Source organism: Artemia franciscana, chromosome 14 (genome assembly GCF_032884065.1).
Source record: "Artemia franciscana chromosome 14, ASM3288406v1, whole genome shotgun sequence".
Classification (NCBI taxonomy): Eukaryota; Metazoa; Arthropoda; class Branchiopoda; order Anostraca; family Artemiidae; genus Artemia; species Artemia franciscana.
In genome coordinates this window covers 31618536-31644689 of record NC_088876.1, presented here as the reverse complement: position 1 = coordinate 31644689, position 26154 = coordinate 31618536, and the positions used below count along the sequence as shown (strand labels likewise).

Below are 26154 nucleotides of genomic sequence, written 5' to 3'. Positions count from 1 at the left end.
GGTGGGTCCGTGGACATGAATATGTATGCTTGAAGCACCAAAGTGAGTAATAGACCCCTCAAGAATACACTCCTGTCCCTCTTACAGCCGACACGTTAAGAAAAAGAATACGTTTGTTGTACATTGTCTGAACCGGCGTCTTTAAGTATTTCCAATCTGTGAGATTGAACGACAAATTTTTATTCTATGATTTTGGATTGGTAAAATGTTTGCCCAAACTGGACTATGATTGTAGTTCTATTCCACGAAGTAGCAAAAAATACTATTTCATTGAGGCACAATATAGTTTTGCTACTGGAAAGCGGCAATTTGAAAACAAATTCGTGGACTGTAAAGAGAGAGTTGTAAAACGACGAAAAATGGAGTGCTCAGATTAAAGTTTACCAATTTGGCATAAGCAGCAGTTCTTGGGTGGTTTTAATCTGAGCGTGAAGTTGCGAAGAACTGAGAAACACACAACTTTAGGCTACACAGCTTAAAGACAAGGTCGCTTAAACAGCTTGGGCATTTGTTGATTAATTTAAAAGGACACTGACAAAAAAAATTAATAATTAGATAATACTAATCGTTGGCATGAATTCCTTGTTCCACATTAGTATTATTTATGTTTAGACATGGAATCTGCCACTCCTTCACTGTATATCCCTACAGATTCGGAGGTTTCATTTTTTAAATTTTCGAAAGTTTTAAACTGACTGGTTGTCTCAAAACTTTCGTACAATAGCATTTTGGTTCTTTCTCACTGTTAGGAATAAGATGGTGTTTTGAGATAGAAAATTTCACTTTGCTATTGCTCTCTCTTTTCTTACTTAAAAAGAAATTTCCTAAAACTCCGGATTTTCTTTTGAACGAGCTCATCGCAAAATTTTACGATAAACACTAAAATACGGTCACCTTTTGGATAAAGTCGAACAGTTCGTGGTAACGAACTGTAAGTAGGGAACGACCCGGCTCAATATCATTAGTAACCGAAACAATAAAAAACGGAATTTGATACCCATAGATACATGAAAATACTCGGATTTTTATGCTGATTTCAAATGTAATGTTTATCAAGTTTAGTCTTGCTCATCAAAAGTTACAAGTCTGATATTATTTGCCTTATTTTCGGAAAAGGGGGGAACGTCTCCTAAAAGTCTTAATAGAATCTTAAGCAAATCACTCCATCAGATTCAGCGTATTAGAGAACCCTACTGTAGAGGTTTTGAGCTCCTATCCTCAAAAACGTGGAATTTTGTATTTTTTGTCAGAAGAAACATCACGGATGCGTGTTATTTGTTTGTTTGTTTATTGTTTTTTTTTCTTCTCTGGGGTGATCATATCGACCCAGTGGTCCTAGAATATCCCACGACGGCTCATTTTAACGGAGATTAAAAATTCTAGTGCCCTTTTTGAGTGACTAAAAAATTGGAGGGCAGCCAGGCACCCTCCAACGCTCATTTTTTCCCAAAGTGACTAGACAAAATTTTTTAGATAGCCATTTTGTTCAGCATAGTCCAAGAATGTAAAAACTATGTCTTTAAGGATGCCTTAATCCCCCACAGTCCCCGGGGGGAGGGCTGAAAGTTGTGAACTTTGCCCATTGTTTACACATAGCATTAGTTTTTGGGAAGCATACATGCGTTTTCAGGGGATTGTCTGGTAGGAGGGTCAGGGAGAGAAGGTTACGTGGTAGGGTCTTTTCATGGAGGAATTTTTCATGTGGGAAGGGAATTTTCCATGAAGGGTGCGCCGGATTTCCCAGCTCTATTTAAGAAAACGATCTGAAATTAAATAAAAAAGGAAGATTTTTTCAACTGAAAGTAAGGAACCACATTAAAACTAAAAGCGGAGAGAAATTATTGCGTATATTAGGGGGCTCACCCCCTCGTCAATACTTCACTTTTTACGCTAAAGCTTTTTTAGTACTTTCAAAAGTGTTATTTATTCTAATTAAACCTTTTGTGATTCAGGGGTCATTCTTAAAGAATTGGAACAAAATTCAAGCTTTAACATAAAGAGGGAGGTATTGACGAGGGGGTGAACTCCCTCATATACGCAACAATTTCAGTTCGTTTTAAGTTTTAATGTTGCTCCTTACTTTCAGTTGAAAAAACTTTTTTTTATTTAGTAACGGACAAAGCTGACAAAGAAACAAATAAAAATACTTATGTTAATAGTCTATTTTTCAGATAAAGGGCTGAAACATTCTTTCTAGGGTTCTTGAACATGCTGAGTTTTCTGTCGTAATTTAAATTCGAATCTATTGGGCTAGTGGTCACGCAATGTTTTTTGATCTCCCATTCTGCTCTTCTCTCTAGGACCTTGCAAGTATCTGGGCCGTCGCGATTGGCCCTGTTGCAGAAAAGTCACTTATCTTCAAATTCGCTTAATAGCACCACTTTTTAGGGGGTGATTTTTTTCCTTCACTAAAATCAGACAAATCTTAAGGCCATTTGAGCTATATGGAAGAGATTAACAGAATTGGCGGTTCTGGACTCTCTTGCCCTGTCTCCCACAAACTTTCAGGCTAAAATATAATAAAATTGTCATTTATTAACAAAATTATTTTCAATTAAATAATTCATTGATGATTTATCACCAATAATTTTTGAATTTATTATTTAAATTATTCAGTTATTATTATTATTATTTCAGTTTAGCTATTTCATTATTCAATTGTTATAATTTAGTTATTTTTTAGTTTATTGTATGAGTTATTTTCTTTTATTAACTGCGTCCTCTACTTTATTTTAACACAAATTAATTTGCAAAACGATTAAAACTGTAAATTATTAATTTGAAATTTTGAGCCCCTAAAATTTTTGAGCCCAGGGCAAGTACCCTCCCCCCTTAAACAACCTCTGGTTAATATGCGGAATTTTGAATATAGTGGGTGAAAGCAGGGCCGTATCTTGGATTTTTTGGGATAGGGGGCGGGGCTAAAAATTGTTTTTTTTTCGTTGGGAGGGTACAAAACGATTTTGTTTTCGTAGGGGTTACAAAAATTAACATTAAAAAACACATCAAAAATGTGTTTATATCATTATAGTTATGCTTTTACTAGTTGGACGAACATATCAGGAGGGGTACGAACCCCCTAGCCCCTAGATATGGCATTAGGTGGAAGATCAGCCGGCGCAGCTGTGTTGGCCTCATGTGCCTCGGTGCTGTAGTTAGTAGTGGTAATAGTAGTATTATGCAAATGAGTTTTAATGAGTAATTTTAAGCTTGAAAGTTTGTTCATTACTTAATACAAAGAATCAGCAAAAAAAGAACTTTTGATGTAAATATGTTGTTTTGAAATTCCAGCTTTTATAGGTTCGGTTATTGACAAGAGTTTTTTTACTTACCCTTAATTACATTGAACAGTTTGATTATACTGAATATTTGTTATTGGTCTGAGACATTCTGTCCTGGCTTATTTTTGTAATTGTAATTATTCTTTTTTTAGGTCGGAAGAAATGGTCCATTTCTCTATTTTTCTATGTCTCTTCGGTGTAAGTACTTTTACAGACTCTGCTGAGGGAATGCCGAAAATGCGAATAAAATCATGTGAGTTTTGTGAATATTTGTTCCCTTTTGTCTAGGCTAATAGTAGGCTACTGTTTTATTATTATTTTCTTATGGCCTACAAAATTGAGAGATCTGTACGCAAGGTCAGGGGGTAAGGATTGTCTCCACTCAAAAATCGTATTTGATGATGCTAATAATCAAAGAACTAGTTGGCCAGTTTTAAGCATTTTGGTTTTTTTCGCTAAACTTTTATTAGACACTTTCGCAGGGAGGTGGAGTTTAGAGCCCCCCCCCCAACATTAGTATTTACTATGTTCGTTCTATTTCTTTATTACAAGACTAGTAAAGCAGCATTAACTCGATAAATTGCTGTGCTAGATGAAAAAAGTCTTCTGAAATTGGTGTACAGCCCAATGCCTTAGCCCAGTACTGAAATTAATCTACAGCCCAATAAATTTGCTTTGGAGCTTCTACCTCTGTCTCATCCTTACTTGCAAAAATCGCAAGGTTCCTTGAAGGATGAAGGAGCCGCAATTTTAACTTCCTTTTTTTCTATCTTGACTTAGAGCTTCTCTTTGATTGTATGCCTCGGCGATGTAGTTTCCTTGCATTGATCTCAAGTCAGGGCCATATCCATGATTTTGTTCTGGGGGGGGGGAGCTTCTGAAAAAAAACCTTTAAAAGTCTGTTTATATGCATTTTTGTTGTGTTTTTACGAGTCGGACAGACATTTTTTTCTTGGGGGGAAGTCAAACCCCTTGACACACTCTCCACCACTATGTATACGGCCTTGACTCAAGTTAGGCCTATTTTTTGTTATTTTTTTAATCAGGGCTTTCAAGCCTTTGAAGTAGTGAAAGTGTGAAGATACGAGCATGGGAAGTTTTTCAAATTGGTTTTTTCATGTCAATGCGAACAAAATATTTTGTAGTGTGAGGGGCCGTAATCTTGACAGGAGGTCAATTTGCAGAACTTTTTATTCACACAACACATATTCAAATTCATACAGTACTGTTACCTGTTTTTCTTTAATATGTGCTGTTCTTTACTTTGATTTATTCGCTAACAAAAAAACTATCTTGACTTTTTTTTTTACCTTGTTAATTATATGGAACACACTCAAGAATTTTGTCTGAAAGATCTGACAAAAACTGGTTTAGCTGTCTGTATTCAGAGACAAATAGATTAGGCTCAGTAGAAAAACTACGTTGTAGGTATATTTGATTAAGTATTTAATATATAGAATTGGTATTTTGGTTAGGTTAGATATTTAATATAATCCGGTCTGGTCGTCCTGCTTTCCATAATTTTCTCTGTAGTTCCGATAATTTTGTTACTAAAGCATTGTATTTTCATCCTATTTCGGTATATTTCATTAGGATTAACCTAACTTCACTTCTTGGGTGTTTTCTGTAAAATTGACATGTACCGTTTTTTAACTACTTTCATTTAATTGTCTGTTTTACTTGAGTATCTGTTATTCTGACTCTTATCTATTCTTCCATATACCAAAATACCAATTTAGAAACCTTTTTTTTCTAATTTAACTTAAGGCAAGTTACAGGAGGATATGCTTTCACTTATGTTTTAAGATGGTAAACTATTTCACATAAAAAGCACTAATCAAATTTCATAAGCCATTAAGAATAGAGAAAACATACTTTCATTTCCTAAACATTACTGACCTAAAATCTTTGAATACCTACTAATCATATCTTCTGAAGCTAATTAACTTTGACCTGAAGGAATTCGCTGTTTCATTCACCACTAATGCAATCCCGAAAATATTGTGATTTAAAAGTCTGCCAGTGAAAAGAGCATTATTAAATGTGATTTGGAGCAGATGATCTGAGATTGATGATATATTGTATGGCTTGACATTTTACGATATCATTACTCTTTTGTGAGATCGAGAAGATCCATAAATGGGGCTTCTTCAGTTTAATAGGTTAGCAAAGTAGCTCTTTAATAAAAAAGAAATCAAAGGGTTGTACACTATATGATGCTGGTGGACCTGACTATACGCTCCCTATTCAGCAGACAATTAATATCCGTTACTCTGTTCTACCTGGGGTTTACACAGAGCAATATCAATTCAATTCATTTCTGACCCGTCAACAAAACAGAAGAGGGTTTGTAGCCTTAGTGACACAATAAAACAAAAAATTAATAAAAAGAGAAAATAAACAATCAACGAAAAGATAGATTACAATCAACAAACAAACATAACTACATTTGGTGAAGTAGCTCTTTAATAAAAAAAGAAATCAAAGGGCTGTACACTATATGATGCTGGTGGACCTATCCGTTACTCTGTCCTACCTGGGGTGTACACAGAGCCATATCAATTCAGTTCAATTCATTTCTGACCCGTCAACAAAACAAAAAAAGGTTTGTAGCCCTAGTGACACAATAAGACAAAAAAATAATAAAAAGAGAAAATAAACAATCAACGAAAAGATAGATTACAATCAACAAACAAACATAACTACATTTGGTGAAGTAGCTCTTTAATAAAAAAAGAAATCAAAGGGCTGTACACTATATGATGCTGGTGGACCTATCCGTTACTCTGTCCTACCTGGGGTGTACACAGAGCCATATCAATTCAGTTCAATTCATTTCTGACCCGTCAACAAAACAAAAAAAGGTTTGTAGCCCTAGTGACACAATAAGACAAAAAAATAATAAAAAGAGAAAATAAACAATCAACGAAAAGATAGATTACAATCAACAAACACAAACATTACTACATTTGGTGAAGTAGCTCTTTAATAAAAAAGAAATCAAAGGGCTATACACTATATGATGCTGGTGGACGTGACTATACGCTCCCTATTCAGCAGACAATTAATATCCGTTACTCTGTTCTACCTGGGGTGTACACATAGCAATATCAATTCAATTTATTTCTGACCCGTCAACAAAACAAAAAGGGTTTGTAGCCCTAGTGACAGAGTAAGATAAGACAAAAAAAAATAATAAAAAGAGAAATAAACAATCAACGAAAAGATAGATTACAATCAACAAACAAACATAACTACATTTGGTGAAGTAGCTCTTTAATAAAAAAAGAAATCAAAGGGCTGTACACTATATGATGCTGGTGGACCTACCCGTTACTCTGTCCTACCTGGGGTGTACACAGAGCCATATCAATTCAGTTCCATTCATTTCTGACCTGTCAACAAAACAAAAAAAGGTTTGTAGCCCTAGTGACACAATAAGACAAAAAAATAATAAAAAGAGAAAATAAACAATCAACGAAAAGATAGATTACAATCAACAAACAAACATAACTACATTTGGTGAAGTAGCTCTTAAATAAAAAAGAAATCAAAGGGCTATACACTATATGATGCTGGTGGACGTGACTATACGCTCCCTGTTCAGCAGACAATTAATATCCGCTACTCTGTTCTACCTGGGGTGTACACATAGCAATATCAATTCAATTTATTTCTGACCCGTCAACAAAACAAAAAGGGTTTGTAGCCCTAGTGACAGAGTAAGACAAAAAAAAATAATAAAAAGAGAAAATAAACAATTAACGATAAGAGAGATTACAATCAACAAACACAAACATAACTATATTTGGTGAAGTAGCTCTTTAATAAAAAGTTATTTAAATTAAAAATTCTTTTTAGATTATGAAAATTCCTTTTTCAATTAAGTTCAAGTTTAAATATTTGCTCATTCCTAAGCATAAAAAGCGTTAACTTGTCTCTTTGCTCTTAGACTTCTCAAACTAGATTCGTTTCGATTGAAACAATTTCTTCTAAACTAAGATATGTCTTGAAGAGATGTACGGGGCTGTGGTGGACTATACGCTTCCCATTCAGCAGACAATTAATATCCATTACTCTGTCCTAACTGGGATGTACACAGAGCAATATCATGGGCATGGGTCCCTTTAAGGTAGGGGGATATTGATTAATATATAAAAATCCCTTTTCGAACTATTTAAGCTTGTCACATAGAATGTGTCATTCGGTTTTATAACCGTAATTACACACATTTTCATCTAATGCATCTCAGTTGTTTCAAGTTCAACCTGTGTACCTGTAAATTGAATCAACTGTGGGGCAGCAGAAACTATAAAAACAAGCTACAATGCATTAAAAATATATAATTTGGACTATATATTTGCACATTAGGAGGGGGGTAAGCTATAGCGAGGCTGCTTGAAAAATGTATTAACTATGATGATTCTGAATATTATGAAGTAAGAATTGTATTCTTAACATCAGTACTTGCTTTGTTCTCCGCCAATTATGTACTATGTTCTCCGCCAATTATATATCAGAATTCACATCAGAACTTCGTTTATTTAGACGTCATGCCACTTCAAACTCACTCCAATTATTTAATAACATGCTTGGAAAATGAAACTCAGATAATAATTTTTCCAGAAATTTCCTTATCAACCGAAAATGATTACGTAATACCAGATGCTCGATAGACCAAATGTCTCCAATAGCAGATTGAGATAGGGCATTTGTTGTATCCAATTGACCTATAGGAGAGACTAGCAATTCCAATAGCACATTGGGATATATGTGCGCTCGGAATTATGGGATACCTGTTCGCTCGGACTGCATACTAGTATACTATTAATGTTAGAAGAAAATATGGTATGGGTTTTGTACCGGTACGGTATGTGTTAGTATACTATTAAATGTACCGAGTGGAGATCAAACACCAGCCGCCTGCATGGCAGACGAGCATTTTACCACACGACCAGCGACGGTTAAACGTAAAATGTTTTTATGGATGTGTTTGTTGTGGGAGCAATTTCATTCGCCCTGGTTTCTGGTATTTTTTAAAATTCTAGTCAAAATTAGTATTTCTATGAAAAGCCAAGCTTTCATTCTATCCAAGTCCTGAGGTTTATTTAAAACTGAAGAGCTTAAAGCAAAAAAAAGTATGTTTATACACCCAAAAAAATAAAACTTCATGGAACAGTTGGTTCGAATGTTAGGACGTTTGATAAAGTTTTTAAAATCTTGGCTATATGGTCAAAAATGGCGAAGTTTGGTGATTACTTTTTTGAAATGACCGCGAGACGGGTGGACCACATTCACCACCCTCATGTTGGGCCAAGGGGCAAAATAGACTTGCTACTATCACAGGGACAAAATATAATTGATAAACTTCCTATCAATATACTATTCGAAATGAAAAATAAGCGGTTTTCCTGTTTTCTTATGGTGGCCTTGGGGTGAGGGTGGGGGTAATTTAATTACCCAACTCGTATTTTCTGTATCAGGGTACCAATGATAGAGAAATAAAGCTTTCTGGTACTGTTATTGACCTACAGACAACTGATCACGATTAAAAAAACAAAAAAGACAAAAAAAAAACAAAAAAATAGTGTTAGCAGAAAAAGCAACACAATTATATCAGTGAATTAAGTATCAGGCAAGAATGGATGGAAGCGGAGGAGTTTTAGGGTTTGAACTATAATACTCGTTATTTTTATTTGCTTTTTTTTACTCTTTTATTTGCAATCTGACTCATTGCAAATAAAATTCTTAAATAAGAAACTATATATGTTGTCTCTCAAGAAATTTAAGCCTTTTTCGTAAAATTACTTCCTATGTTCTCGAAAAACAGTTGCTAAAAATGAGAAATGATGACGGTCTTGATATTTACCAAAAGAGGCCTGTCTGTTCCGATGTGGCACTGTCCGAAATGTCTTGGGGGAGGGGCCCTGGAATGTACTGACTGTTTTTTTTATCGACTGTCATTTTTACTCACTTTCTAACAGACCAGGATCGAGTTTCTGTAAATTTTGTATTCCGCCCTAGTTTCTGGAATAAACGTTTCTAGCTTTCTAGGAATAATCGTTTCTAGAATAAACGTTTCTAGATTCTAGTTTTGATTATGTCACTTCTGTTTTGGATTTGTAAAGTTTGGGTCGCACCTTTCCAAATTAAAGATGTCATTCCACTCTTTGATAAACAATTTCACATGTACTCAATTAATAATGAAACTAGAGCATTTTCAAATTCACAACAGCGTTGAAAACATAGAAGTAAATATATCTTTAGATTCACCAGTATTCGTGACAATTTATTTGAAAAGGCCCGGTTTTCTATCACGCACATATGAATGCTCCTACATAACCACACTAGCATAAATAAAATTGATTTTTTTTTTTTTAATGTAAAAGGATCTACATTGTAGCATAAGTTAGGGTAGTGGAAGGAGAGGGGGCTCCAGGTCCCTACCAGAAGACTAAAATTTATGTTAAAACGTTGTTTCATTATGTTGTTGCTACATATAGATCACCTAATAGTTTGTCCCCTGTTCACCATCAATTGGGTTGTTTTTCATCCCAAAAAACGAACTTGCAAACTTTGTGCTGGTAGTACCCCAAGCTTTGTCACAGTCATTAGGCTTACTTGTCGAATTTTAAAATATATGTTACCGTGAATGTCCAAAATCGGTGAATGTCGACATTCATCGGTGAATGTCTGGAATACATTTTTTTTTCATTGGATTTTGTCAGCGTTGCCAGTCAACTTTTTTAACTTTATGCAAGTTTTGATGTTGAAAGATTAGCTTGGTTTAGTTTAGGTTTCTAACCCATTTCTGAGACTTGTAACCCTGCTAAACATAATTAACCTAACCTAACTTTAGCTTGTACCATCTTATCTTGCATAAGATGGAAAAAGCTGATTCGCGAAGTTAATTGAATCCAACCAGAGAAAAGGGGATTTTGGGTATTCACCGGTGAATGTCGGCATTAACCTAATTTCAAACATTCACAGTAACATATTTAAAACTGAAGTTCTCTTTTAGTGCATTCACCGGTAAATATCTGGAATACATGTTTTTCTCATTGGATTTTGTCAGCGTTGCAAGTCAACTTTTTTAACTTTATGCAAGTTTTGATGGTGAAAGGTTAGGTTGGGTTAGATTAGGTTTCTAACCCATTTCTGAGACTTGTAATCCTGATAAACATAAATAACCTAACCTAACTTTAGCTTTTACCATCATAACTTGCATAAGATTGAAAAAGCTGATTCACGAAGTCAATTGAATCCAAGCAGAGAAAAAGGAATTTTGGGTATTCACCGGTGAATGTCGACATTAACCTAATTTCAAACATTCACAGTAACATATTTACAACTGAAGTTCTCTTTTAGTGCTAAGACCTCAACTACGTGGCAATTCATGTACTGCGAGAGGTGGCGTTGGAGAATGTGTATATGTTTGGAGTTGTTGGCGCTCGGGAGGCACTCATCTAGGTCTTTGTCGAGATAGATTCCTGATTGGCTCTTGCTGTCGTCAGAAAAATTATGAAGTCACAGAAACATCAACCAGCTTAACAGATGCTAGTGAAGAAACAACTACTCTAGCCACGACGAATACTATTAGTAGCACCACTAGAGAAACTACTACCACTACTGCTATTGCTACAGAACCTTCCGTGAATAGCTTAATTAAAAACAGTGGCAGCCTCGTTTTAAACGAAGATAACAATGCAGATCCTATATCTTCTAATAGCGCATATAATGAAATACCAGCAGCTGCAACAGAACTTTCTCAGGAAACGACGATTTTAGCTGTTGTTACAACTCCTGATAGTACCGTCACCGGTACTTCTGCTACGACGACAGAGCCAAGTGTGATTACTTTCATTAAGAACAATGGTAAATATAGTAGCATAAATCCCATATCTTCTGATAGTGCAAACAGTGAAACACCAGCAGCTGCAACAGAAGTTTCCAAGGAAGTGATAACTGCAGCTAGCACTACGATCAATCCTACCACCAGCTCTATTTCTGTCACTACTGAACAAAATATTGTTAAAATCATTGAGACTCATGGTGATCTTAATTTGAATGAAATAAGTAGCGCAGATTCGATAGTCTCTAGTAGTGCATTTAGTGATGTAATAAATCCTGCTATTGAGACCTCAATCATAGATACTGACGAACAAATCACAGATGTTTCCCCATTAAATGTACAATTGACGCCTGGCACAGAAAGTGACACAACGTCTACTTTAAATGATAGTATACAAATGCCAGGTAATACGGCGAATAACACTATCCATCAGTCTAGCTTGAGTAATGAGAAAATCGTGACGGACAATATAGATGCTATAATTGGTTTGGACTCTCTAACCCTTGCTAATAGTTCACTGGATAACTCGCAAAAAATTTCGCTTGTCATGCCGTTTAAACCGATGGATTCTGTTATGCATATAATGCCAATTCATAATACAAGTTTTGAGGATGAAATGGCTAATGCTGCTCTTTCAGGGAAACACCAAATGTCACAAGATGTGAGTCAGATAATTTCGACAGTGTATGATATCCAAGGAATATCTGATGACGCTCAAAACATCTCAACCGATAATTTTTTCGCGAATGATGACAATCATGGTGCAACTGTGTTAGAAACCGTGACAATAGACTCATCAACCATTGGCAACAGTGATACCTCCACAAGCATTTTACATAAAGGTACAAATGATGTGACTCTTGCTGCAGAGAATCTAGGTATACAAGCAATTACCAAAAACGACAAAACTAGTATTATTATTTCACCGCCAAATATCGAGACAATACCAGAAGCTGTGATTGAAGATGATTTTACTTTAAATAAAGCTACAGAAACTTATGAAAATACTCAGAAGGATATGATTGATTTCACTGAGGAGTTATCTACCACACATGGTAGCCCTACTGCGCTTAATTTAATCAATATGGATTCCACAACTCTGGCTAATGAGAAAAATAACAGCAGCGATCTACAGGAAGACGGTGTTAACACAATTATTACAACAGCAGGCTTTGTTGTTGAAAGAAATGAAGATATCCAGAGTAATTTTGTTGATAATTTGCTTTTGACTAATAATAATATTGGTGTATTTAGTTTTGACACTACCAACAATTTTGAGTCCACAACTCTTGCTGATGACAAAGTAAAGAGTGGAGAATTAAAAGAAGGAAGTGATACAATGATGGTTTCAGCAGTAAACTTCGGCAAGGAAACTAATGAAGATATCCAGAGTGATTCTGCTGATGAGTTCCTTGTAAGTAATACACACATTTATGCATTGGATTCAGAAGCTATCACTAATATAGATTCAGCAACTATGGCTAATGACAAAATCAAGAGCAGCGATTTAAAGGAAGGCAGTGATGCAACGAATATTTCAGCAATAGTTTCTGGTGATGAAACTAATGAAGATACCCAGAGTGATTCTGCTAATGAGTTCTTTGTAATTAATAAACCCATTTTTGCACTTGATTCAGTAATTACCGCTGATGTCGAATCGACAACAATTGCTAATGACGAAGTTAAGAGTAGTGATTTAAAGGAAGGTAGTGATGCTACGAACATTACAGCTTTAGACTCTGGTGAAGAAACTAATGAAGATGTCCAGAGTGATTCTTCTAATGATCTTCTTGTAAGTGATAACTATATTGATGGACTTGGTTCAGAAACTACTGTCAATGTGGAATCTGTATCTCTAGCTAATGACGAAGCTAAGATCAGTGATTTATTGGATGGTAGTAATTCTGCCATTATTTCTGCCATAATTTCTGACGAGGGAACTAATAAAGTTATCCAGAGTGATTCTAATGATGATTTTCTTGTAATTAATAAAGACACAAATCCATTTGGCTTAGAAACTACTATCAGTATAGAGTCCACATCTCTAGCTAACAGCATAGTTAAGAGCACCGATGAAATGGAAGGCAGTGATACTGCGATTGATTCAGCAGTAGATACTGATAAAGGAACAAATGAAGAATCACTGAGCAATTCGATTGATGAGTTACTCATACCTAATAAAAACTTTGATGTATTTGGTTTAGAAACTACCATAAATATAGAGTCAACAACTCTAGCTAACGACAAAGTTGAGAGTAACGATTTAAAAGCAGGCAGTGATACTGAGATTATTTCACCAGTTGGCTCCAATGAGGATGGAAATGAAGATATCTTGAGTGATTCTGTCGATGAGCTCTTTGTAACAAATAATGACCTTGATACACTAGACTTCAAAACTACTGTTAATGTAGAATCCTCGACTCTAGTTAACAAGGAAGAGAACACTTTTGAACCAACAGAGTCTGATTCAGAAGTAAAAGAAAATACCCAGATTAATTATGTTGACGGATCACTTGTAGATATTGAAAATATTCCTGTGGCTAAGCTAGAAACAACATCCTCGATTCCAGCTAACGACAAAACTAAAAGTAGTAATTTACAACAAGGCATTAATAATGGAATAATTACGGTAATAGACTCAGATTTTGAAGGAGTGCCAAAACAAGGTATGGTTTCTTCTTTTGAAGATTTAAAATCGAATGACAATAATACTAATGGTTCGACTCTGAACGACATTCAAGAAGACTTAGATGAGATTGAGAGTGACTCTTTGGTGGAAAATGATGGCACTAATTTAATAGAATCAGAAACCACAATTAATATGGAAGCCACAACAGTTTTTAGTACAGAAGAGCATATCACGGTTTCTAAGGAAAATTTGCCTACTATTTTAATTGAAGAAAAAAGGTCTGATGGCACCAGCAGTTTCTTCCCAGCGCTTGAAAATGTTGCAGCAATTCCGGAAAAAATTCAGAATTTCATTGATGATTCCCTGCTAAGTGATGAAATCTCTATTTTGGACAATGCTGAAATAGCAATCAGTAAGGATTTTGCACCCTTCTCTGATGAAGCAAACCTATCTACAGATGAAATGCTTGACAGTACCACTATTATACCCCATGATCCAGCTAAATTATATAACGACCAGGGAGCTGAAAATCATGATCAATCCAATAACACTGAAAGTCATACTGAGTCAAACACTTATGTAGGCATATCGGAAATTGGCACGTTAAGTGTTGGTGATGTGCCGGGCTTGGTGGAAACTCCCGACGTACTCCTGACCTTGAAACCTGTTGTCTCTGCTTCAAGTAAACCATTCGACTGTGACAAGGATCCAGTGTGTATTTGGGAGCAAGCGTTGTTAAACAGTAAGTATTATTTTTTCTACTTATCTGAGTTAGAAACTCTTTTTTCCTGTATAGATTCATGCTGTCAAAATCCAGGGTCTGTTTTTTCCCAAGTGTTATATATTTAAACAGCTAAGATGTATAAGCGAAGAAAAAGTTTAAGGCTGAACTGGTTAATCATAAGGAACTTAATTTTTTTTTATTATTTTAATCACAAAAAGTTGGATTAGGCCAATGATGGTAAAAAAAAAATAGATAAATCGACCCGAAGTTGACAATGTGCCCTCAGTGCCAAAAACACATAGGAAAAAGAAGAAAACGACAGAAAACACAATAAATATGATTAGATTAATTAGAGAGGCTGATGTCCTTATAATTTAAACACGGCATTGTAATCTTTAATGATTTTGATTGATTGGATCGAATTTCTTCCTGTTTCCCTTGAATAATGTGGATACTCATTATTAAAAGGCCTTAATAATAAAAGTGAACCACCCTGTGCCGTGTGGATGGCACACGACACTATGTTCCTCGGAATGCAGGTTCAAATCCTGATGCTGCTAAAGATTTCCCAGTCTTGGCTTGATGTAGGGGTTAGTGGCGTGACTCTGCAAGCTTAGCCATCTGGGGCGTGGAGGCAGTGTACCTTAAAGGCCTTAGCCTCGATCCAGTTGGGTTCACTCCGTCAAATTGATTAATAGAAACTAATTAATACAAACTGACTAGTAAAGGTTTATTCATGTATTCATCTTAGCTTTTGTCTCTTTTTTTTTTCGTATTTAGTGTTAGTTTTTTAGTTTGCTGGGATTTTTACCTGAATTTCTCTTCAGGAAAATATTGTTTCTACGAATTTTTCCCTATTATTTACCTCGGTATAATTCTCTTTTACTATTATAGACTTTTTTATTATTTAAGAATTAACGACGCTTCTTGACTACTAAGGTCCCTGCGTCGGCCCTGCAGTGCATTCCTGCAGCGTGATTCGATCTCTGAGTCCCGTATTACTAAGCTAAGGTCAAATCCACTGCGCCACCACAGGACCTCTATTATAGACATTATCCCATTTGAAAATATTTTGAATCTTGGATTTTTCTTATTAGCCATAAAAGTTTTACTAGGTAAACTCTAGAATTACTGTTTCATTCATTGATTGGAGCGGATTGGAGCCTCAATCCAGCATTGATTGACTGGAGCGTTAATCTAGCCTCAATCCCCAACAAATTAATTAGTTAATTAATTAATAGAAATTAATTAAATAATTATTAAAAATTGATTAGTAAAGGTTTTTTTTTATGTATTTTGTCTTAGCTTTTGTTTCTTTTTTTTCGTATTTAGTATTAGTTTTTTAGTTTGCTGTTTTTTACCTTAACTTTTCTTCAGGAAAATATTATTGCTACAAGTTTTTCCCTATTCGTTACCTCGATACAATTCTCTTTTACTATTATTAACATTATCCCATTTGAAACTATTTTCAATCTTGGATTTTTCTTATTTACCATAAAAATTTTACTAGGTCAACTCTAGAATTACTGTTTCATTCATTGATTGGAGTGAAACCTCTGTTAAACTATCTTCTAGTATATTTAAACGATCGTGAGCTTAGTATCTTTTTAGAAAATATATTGAATTGCCACAACTGCAATGTTTCTGTTTAAATGAATATTAAATTCCACGGCTACGAATTTACGCCAACGAGAAAGGCCTAAATAACCATATTTATTTTTCTTCGGCAAATATGACATTTTTTACCCAAGAATTTTACTTCAGGGTATTTTAATCCCGAAAAATTTACAAAGATGTGATTCAGTGGAACAGCATATTTTTAGTATACAGCCAAGGGTGTATCCAGGGTTTTTATTTGGGGTTTGCTTTTTCGGGGGGGGGGGGTAGTTTTTATCTGGGGTGGGTCGCAAAAAACCTTGTAAAACGCAGCAAAATATCATTTATATATTTTTGTCACTTTTTACGCGACGGATAAACTTTTTGGGGGTTGATAGGGGGTTTGTTCGATCGAACTCTATAAACTCCCTCCCACTGGATACAGCCATGCATAGAGCCCTTTGTTAATAATTTCAAAAATCAAATAGCCTAAAACGATAGTAAATTCTCTGTTTTGTTTTCATTTTCTACGAACATCTCAGAAATTGTTAGAAAAAATTATTTGACTTCCTTTTATTGCATGATAGATGTAAGCACTTTCACTTGACACAAAAAGGGGTGATCAGGGATGATCAGAATAATTTACAGGCATCGAGTTTTTGCCGTCTTCCGAATGTGCTATAAGTGTATCTCTAACATTTCCATTTCCCATTTGTTTATTTTATTTTGCAGTCCTATCGATTTTTTCACAACACTAAAAAGCTGGTTTTATTATTGTTTCCACATGCTGGAATCTTTTTTTCATGTTTTTCGAAATCATTAATTATCTCGTAATCTTCTTACGAAAATGTTCTATACTACCTTAAATCCTGTTTGTAGATCAGGTTTTTATTTGCCTTGCGAAAATATTTTCTTTGGGTTTTCTCCATTCCAATGATATCATTAAGAATTGTAGACCATACATGGTTAAACCTGCTTGATTTTAACCATTATGGGGTATAAGGTATGCAGCAGGCTCAGAAAGTGTGTCAGTGGGTATACCTATTCACCAGAGTCATCTGTCAGCCCAATTACCTGTGTGATATATTTTTTTTTCGTATAATGGGAGGGATTTTGTAAGAATAGACCCTTAAGAGAAAAATAAATTTGTGATAGATTAATGGGAGCGATGATACGGTTTTAGCTGGTAATTGTTGTCACCGTATATTAGCGAATAAAATGAGATAAAAATGGGGAAGAGATCTTAAAACAACCAAGGGAAGGATGTGTCACGATTGAGAGTCTTGCGTTCAAGCCTATAAGCTGCACATAAGGAAAAGAATTAATTTAAATTTACGATTGCATAATTTACTATCATAATTTGAAATTTAACTTATAGATTATAGAAAATTATTAATTATAAATTATTCGTGCTTCAGAAGTATAGTTTTGGAGCTTTGAAATTTACACCGGTTTGATGGGAGGGAGTTTAACTCCCAACAGGCGGTGCAGTTCTACAAAGGTCAAATAAGTCTTTCAAGAGAAAAAAAAAATTTATATTGAATTATAGAATAGATGTATTGCAACTGAACAAGCAAATATTTTGGCGTACAATAGGCGTTGCTTGTGCATATGATAAGCGAGGTTCACAACTAAGGTGACTGGTTCAAGGTTCAAGGTTCTTTTATTATAACAATATATACAAAATATTAGGTGCCAATAAGTTGATTAATAGTTATTAACCAAATTGTCAAATTCATTAAAAAAAAGTGAAAAACAGAAAAAAAAAGAAATGAGGACACCGGAAAGTCCTGGGATTCGGAAATGCAGAAATCTGGGGGATGAATCCTACCCTCCCCCTGGTTACGGCATTGCACCTAAGATGATCGGCCTTGCACCTCACAAAAAATCACACTATCTTAAGTTCACATATTAGCGTCTACTTCAAACATACGTTACATCTCTAAAACCTCTTTATTGTTGCGTTACCATGGCTAGCCAATATATATCAGTTTATATCTGAAGATAACCCAGAACTTTTTAGGCCTCTGACGAACTGAACACTAATCGTAGCATCACTGTCTTTCTTAACTGCTACTCTTAACTTCATCATCAGAAAAACCCACTGTAAAATCCTTTCTTTTTCGCCTGTTAAATAAGCTCTGAAAATGAGATAAAAAAACCTTAGAAGATAACCTACAACACTAAAGCAAAAGAATATGGGCAGCTTTAACAGCGGAAACTGGCACTAGTTTCGGAAGAAAAACATCACCACTATCTTGTGTTTGATGACACTTGACATTTTTTTAAGATTTGAAATCGTTTTATTGTCATTACTGAAATCAAACACTTATTACCACACTAATTTTACTAACTACATAATTTAGATTAGGTATTTTTATTATTATTCTGAAAAAAATGCAAAGCGTCGCCAAACACTAGATGACGTTGATGGTTTTGGCGACACTAGCACCAGTTCCCAATCTTGCAAGTTAGCCATATCTTTGACTAAAACCACAAAAACTATGAGAGAAGATAAGTTTCAACTATCAACATTGTGAATATTTGGTCAGTTAAGCATGCTACAAGTTCGCAGTATTGTCCAATTTGCGGGAATACATGGCATTAAAGATAATTTTTATGACCATTAAAAAGAAGAGATGGATATAAAGTGCTTTGTCATGTCATTCTGTACTTCCTTGGGGTTTTCTATTTTACTTTTCAAGAGGATTTTCCGCATTGGGTATTCAGCAAATGCCCAAAGCTTGTTGAAGTTAGCCATTTTAATTCCTAGACGAAACTGGACATTCATATTTTTATTCCTTTTTAAGAAACAAAATAACCCACCGCATTAGATGGTGGATATTTTAAGAAGTTGACAGAATATCCCTATATTTAGAAATATTTAAATTTTAAAAATAAGTGTATAACGAATGTTTGCGTGTTCGCAAATCTTGTTTTTTTTGCGTTCATTGAAAGGCTATCCAAGCCCGTTTAGGAAGCTCTTAAACCATGAAAATTTCCTTTTTTTATAATATATTCTTAAAGTATTTGCTAACCTAAATACAGTATTCATTTGAATCGAATTTGCACACCTATAATTTTGAGAAAACTTCACAATTAAAATGTGACAAGACAGCCATCAAATAAGAGAAAAATTTAAAACCTGGATCAAATAAAAGAATCCAAAATATACAACTAATATTGACGAGTAACAGATACTAGAGGGGTTGTATGGCTCCTCTTGCAAAGTCAGAAATGGGTTTCAGGGTATCAGAGCATCTCCTGAAAAAAGAGAACTGGACAATCTACCTGCTTCCCTACTTGTATCCGATTGAATTTCCATATATATAGTTGATTAATAAGTAATATTTGTTTATTTTCATTATTATCTCTGCTGTTATCATTTTTATTTTGTAAGGTTAAAATGGTTGTGCTTTCGGAGTTGAAAGGGGGTAATTTATTAGATGTTGAAAGAGAACTATACTTGCAAAGAGAACTATAATTTATATATTTCTATTTTTATTAATAAAGAAAATTGAATCTGGTCTTGTTTTGATATCCAATTCAAGGCATGCGTAATAATGGCTCTGACATCCACTAACGTATGCTAAGAGGTTTTAGATGTAACGTCAGGGTTGCCATCCGTAGTGATTTATCACTATTTATAGTAATCTTTATATAGCCTAAAAAAAACAAATCAATAAATCAGACATAGATCACTCGATTATTGAAGAAAATCACCGAATCAACCAACAAATCACTAAAGTCCAGTGATTTTCACCGGGTGGCAATCCTGTGTAATGTATGCTAGAAGTACTTCCCTATAATACGAACTATTAATAGTTTGTTAAAAAGTATGGAATTTCAATATTGAAATATTTTTTTTTGTATTTTTTACTTTTTACCGAAAAATTTTACTTTATTTTTTCTTCAATGTCATCACTTGACGCTACTTAAAATATTATTTTTCTCAAGCAGGGTAACAAACTTCTTCGGATATTGAATCTTCCCTACCATAGAATAAATACATGACCAAAAAATGACGCAAAAGAAAGATGCCTATCTTGATAGATGGCATCAATGAGCAAATTAATCTATTTCAAATATTTTATTTTAATAGTTGTTTGAAGAAGTAGATCTTAATGTTAATACAAATAATAAAATAAAAAATAGAATAAGAAAAGTTACTTTTGGAAGGTTGTTATGTTTCGTTCGGTCGGATGATGTTTTCATGTTTTTTGCTTATTGTCAACGTAAAATGACCTCTTGATTTCAATGGTGCTGCTTGTTCGTATTATATTTTTATTAGTTGTCAGTAATTGTTGCTTCTCTAATTTGGTCTGATTTATTTAAAATTACAGAGACCTCAAGTAATGGGACAATTGATTTTCTTGATTCTGAAGAAGTCACCTACCAACCTGAAGTGACGCGTTCCACTTACCCTATACCCACTCTGAAGCTATCAACTGAAAAGCCAAAGGAAAAGCCCATTCTTTCCAAAGATGATCAAAGAGTAATCCTTATGCTGAACATGAAGAAAAGAGAAGACGGTAAGTTTTTTTGTGGAAAAACGATGATCAAAGAGCAATCATCACGATGAACATGAAAAAAAGAGAATACAGTAGTTTTTTTTATATTTTTCTTTCATACACTTCGTGGCAACGAACTGTAGTAAGGAGCGACCCGGCTCAGTAGTAACCGAAACTCTAAAAGAAGGAATTTTGATACCAGTGCATACATCAAAAGAATCGGATTTTTATGCTGATATTATATATGTAAGTTTCATCAAGTTTAGTCTTAACCATCAAAAGTTACGAGCTTGAGATAACTTGTCTTATTTTCGAAAAAGGAAGGAACACCCCCAAAAAGTAATAAAATATTAATGAAAATAACCCGATCAGATTCAGCGTATCAGAGAACCCTACTCCAGAGGTTTCAAGCTCCTATCCGCAAAAATGTGGAAAGTTTGCCAGAAGAAAGATCACGGATGCGTGTTTATTCATTTTTTTTTTCTAGAGGTGATCGTATCGACCCAGTAGTCCTAGAATGTCGCGAGAAGGCACATTCTAACGGAAATTAAAAGTTCTAATACCCTTTTTAAGTGACCAAAAAACTGGAGGGCAACTTAGCCCCCTACCACGCTCGTATTTTCCCCAAAGTCACTGGATGAAAATTTTGAGATAGCCATTTTGTACAGCATAGTCAAAAAATCTAATAACTATATCTTTGAGGATGCCTTAATCCCCCACACTCCCCGGGAGAAGGGCTACAAGTTATAAACTCTGCCCATTGTTTACATATTGTATTGGTTATTGGGAAGCATTCTGACGTTTTCATGGGGGATTTTTTTTCTTGTGGTGGTGGGGGATTGAGGTGGTCGCGTGAGAAAATCTTTACATGGAGAAATTTATCACGGGGGAAGAGAATTTCCATGAAGGGGGCACTGGCTTTTCCAGTATTATTTGAAAAAACAATGAGAAATTAAATAAAAAACAAGTTTTTTCAACTGAAAGTAGGGAGCAACATTAAAACTTAAAACGAACAGAAATTATTACTTATATGAGGGGGTTCATCCCCTCTCGATATCTTGCCTTTACTGTAAAGTATTTTTAGTAATTTCAAAAGAGTTATTTATTCTAATTAAAGGGCCTTTCTGATTTAGAGGTCATTAATCAAGAATTGGAACAAAATTTGAATTTTAGTGTAAAGAGCGAGGTATTGACAAGGGGGCGAATCCCCTCATATACGTAATAGAAATATTCGAATATAGAATTTCGCTACGTAAGTTAATTTGTAAGTTACGTATGTCTATTATTAATAAAAACGTTCGTAAATAAAATTAAAGTTCTAGTGGCCTTTTTTAAGTAACCAAAAAAATAGAGGGCAACTAGGCCCCCTCCCTGCCACTTTTTTCTAAAATCTTCCAATACAGGGTAAGTATAAAATTGGGGCTATGCTTTTTAGCACTAGGGGGATTGTGAAGTATAGTGGTATAGTATAGATTGTGAAGTTTAATTATTCATGTACGGCGAGCCAAAATCGAAATCTGCATTAATTCAAAAACATTCAGAAAATTAATAAAAAAAAAATACAAAAGTTTTTTCAAAAAAAAGTTTTTTCAACTGAAAGTAAAGAGCGGCATTAAAACTTAAAACGTACAGAAAGTATTCCGTGTATGAAAAGCGCTGTCCCCTCCTCTATGTCCCGCTCTTTACGCTAAAGTTTGACTCTTTCTCGCAACTATATTTTTAAAACAATAAAAAACGAGAATAGAAAAAAGAGAGTAGGAAAAAAGACAATTTGAAAGAAAACTAGATCTACGTTGCATGGGCAACGTGAGGTGTTGCGGCAACCTTTGCTCGGCTTCGCCGAGTAAAGTGTTGTGAGAGCAACACTTTGGTTTTGTTTCCTCACTGCGACTAAACGCTGAAGTTGTTAATCTGTAAGGATGCTAAAATACGTACTAGGTACACCAACTCGCAAAAGTTGCAAACTCCTCATTGCTAAAGATGATTGTAGCCTTACAGCCGATTATTACTTACAAGTCCCCTACATGTCTTACCACTGGAACCAAATTGGTCTTACCATCAAATACAACAGAAACAAAAAATAGGTACACCAACTAGTAAGAGTTGCGAACCCCTCATTGCCGAGGATGATTATGAGCTAACAGCCGACAGTTGCTTACAACTCCCCTATATGTCTCACAATTGGTATCGGCCTATTTTTGGTTTCAGTGTGTACCTTACTACTGAAGTTGTCAACCCCTTCAAACTTTCAAACTGGTATATCTCATGAAGAAATTTTTGTACAAAAAAATGGATGACATATACTTTGATCAGCTCATCAAAAGCTATCGACTGCCGTCGAAAAAAAAAAATCTATCTGTCTTAGTTCAAAAGTTGACTTTTTTGCCGTAGGCCAACTTTCTAACGTCATCACTTAGAAAGGAGCAAAGGATAAACTCTAATTTCTTTAGCAATGAGAGAACTTTTAAATTTTAAGAGGTTCATCTGATACCATTTCCCTACCGAAATCCCAAGTGCGAAAAACCGAATGATAAACTCAGCTGAAATCACGAACAGAAATGGGTAGAAACAATAGATGGCAGCACTTTCGGACCCGTGGGAAAATGCCGCTTTTTTGCTTCTCTAAATTTTTCTATTTATCACTCAAAGAAGATATATTGGCTGTGGGGCAGGGTAACTGTCGCATATATTTAACACTTATAGATTTTAGTCCATCTTCAATTTGAAACTGTTGCCTGCCTGCTTGCCTGCTAGAACGGAGCTTTCCAATCGAAAGCAGAAACATGGTTTGATGCAACGAAAGCTTGGCTGCATAACTTCAGATAGTCCTCTCTGACATAGGCTATACAACTCCTCTTCACTTCACACACTATAGGCTCTGGCTCAAGGACAAGCAAAAACCATCCTTTTTGGCCCCAGGCAAGAGTTCTACGAAGCTTTCCAAAATGTAAAGTCATATTCATCAATCCGGCCTAAGGTCCACACTTCCCGTAAAAACCGCAGAGGTTTGACCCTTACCACTTTTTAGGAATAAGCTGAAATCGGGGGTGCTAGGAACAAAAAAAAAAAAAAAAAAAAAAACACGACAAAACCAAAGTGTTGCTCTCGCAACACAATGCTTTCATTTAGACGAAAATTTTATTCCAATAGAAAATTAATTTTGAGAAAAGGTAATTAAAAGTAGAAGTTTTTCATAATTCATTGTGGTAGCAGACAAGTTTACACTCAATTGTCTAAATTGTCTCAAAACTGAGAGACATCATGGTACAAAACGTAATTTTAAGAAGGATGAAAGTTGATTTTAGTTAGTTTTCAGTAAAGTTAAACAAAAATACGATAATTGTAGTCCCGTCCAACAGATATAAAAAAAAAAAAAAAACAGTATTTTATTTGGGTTTGAAGTTGTTAGACAATGGGGGGAGGGAGGAGAGAGATCTATTCACTTAAATATGCCAATAAAAATCTTCCCTCGTTATCCTGTCTGTTTTCTCATTATCATTATTCCTTGAAGATATACCGTAATGGTGTACCAATTTCTAGTCATAAACACATTTTGAACATTCTTGACCCTTCTAATTATGGATATAATCAAAAAATCACTCTCTCATTTTGAGAGAGACTGAAAGTAAAGGTATTAGCGCCCACAAAATTTTGATTCCAAAATTGAAAATTATGAGCCTAATGATTTCATAAGATTTTTGATGGAAACTAGAAAACTTTTAGCCAATCCAAAGACCAGGAACGAGGGTGGTATTTCTGGGCAGGGCGCAATAAGTGGAGTTTTAAGAGATGATGGTCATGGTTTTAATGAAAGTTGGAGTGTTATAGAACCCATCATGCATACACCTTAGCAAACATTCCAATTTAGATAATCCCACGTTTATTAGGCCATTTTTCTTCCAGTTGAAAAAGGTAAAAGCGTTGATCAATTAATATGAAAGCCAAATGATCAACACAATCCCGTTAAGGGTAAAAGGGCCGCTATTGAATTTTTTGAGGAAAGGAATTTCTTAAATATCTTAAGTCTAGAGGAATTGAAAAGAGAGTAAATTGATTGGTTACTTTATTTCCTTGTCTATCTTTTCTTGCATTACGAATGTAAAATCGACAGGATCCAAACACACATTGCAAGTGAATGTTACCACTAATTTCATGTTTTTTTTTTCAGTTTGTGGCCGGCCAACCATGACTCAAGCTCGAATTGTCAATGGAAAGAAAGCACTATTTGGTCAGTTCCCTTGGCAGATAGCTGTAAGTCATTATCCTTGGTCAAGTTTTAATTAATCAATTATGGAAATTTACACTTTTTATTGAATATTTAGTAATATTTATTGTCCTATTCGATCCATTTTTTGTCGTCAAGACTTAAGTTATCTGGTGATGCCTATGTTACTTGGACTGCCACAAATTGTACTCCCGAGAAACACAATTTTCTTCTCGTGTCTGTGATAGGTTTTGGATGTTTTCCATTGAGTATGCATGTTTTAAACAAAATATTTGGATTTCACAACAAAAATTATGAATAAGAAAAATATATTTTGAAACCAACATTTGATAACTATATTTAAACTATATTTAATGAAAACTATATTTTACAAATAAGCTTTGTTATTTGTTAAATAGCTTACATCTCGCAATTAGCCATAAAAAAAGTCAAATACGTTTCTATGAAATGGAATTTCTGCGAAGCATTTTCCAATGCTTCACCCTTAATATTTACTTAATATTCGATTAATATTTACATAATCTTTAATATAAAGATTTGATTCTTAAAGTGAATTACTTTCCAAGAAATATATAAAAAAAAACGTTTCTCGTTTGGCTAACAATAGCTTGGCCCGTATCGAAGCTCGAAGATAGTGCTCACTTACCCCCTCCCAAATAATTCCGGGGAGGATTTAGAAGTTATGTAGAACTTTAGTCCTATCCTGTTGTTATAGAGAGCTAAAATTAAAGCCAGTTTTCACATGTTGTACCTACAGTTTTAATATTTTTTGTTATTAAAGTCTTTTATTTGCCAAAAACACCAGATTATCTGCCGGGGATAATTTTGAAACATGATACTCAATTAATTCAGGTGCCTAAACATTTGAAAGCCGAATTTCTAGCAGCTACATTTTTGGCATTTTTTGGTTTATAAGCTTTGTTCATTCAGCTTATTTGATTATTTGGCAAGGATAACTTCGAAATATTTTGCGTAATAAATACGGTTGCCCAAACAATTGAATTATGTTTGGGAGTTAATATCACTGTTAATATACAATATCGACCATTATTTATAGTTTAGAACTCTCAAACCTCGTAGACACTAAAAAATGTTTCTATGCAAAAAATTATAATAATGAAAACATTTCGAGGTCAGATTTATGATCAGCCTGAAAATCTGATAATGATCATCTGTTCATCATTAGGAAGATTTCCAAAGTAGCTGTCAAGCTACTTTTTGGTTGAAGCTAAAAATAGTGCTTTAACTAGGGGACATCAACTGATCTGTAACAATTTTTTCCCCAGAACTGAGATCAGAAACTTATAACAACCCCAATTAAACTGATTAAATTTAT

General features: G+C 34.6%; 1 protein-coding gene across 1 annotated transcript in view; it reads left to right on the top strand.

Moving 5' to 3' along the window:
- The window catches only part of LOC136035579 (uncharacterized), a 52259-nt gene that overhangs the window by 15040 nt on the left and 11065 nt on the right, over positions 1-26154 (top strand). Inside the window, exons 2-5 of the mRNA XM_065717453.1 lie at positions 3434-3534; positions 10650-14504; positions 20426-20614; positions 24762-24844. Coding sequence (XP_065573525.1) covers positions 3444-3534; positions 10650-14504; positions 20426-20614; positions 24762-24844 — 4218 coding nt within the window. The 5' untranslated portion in view covers positions 3434-3443. The remainder of the gene's footprint in view (positions 1-3433; positions 3535-10649; positions 14505-20425; positions 20615-24761; positions 24845-26154) is intronic.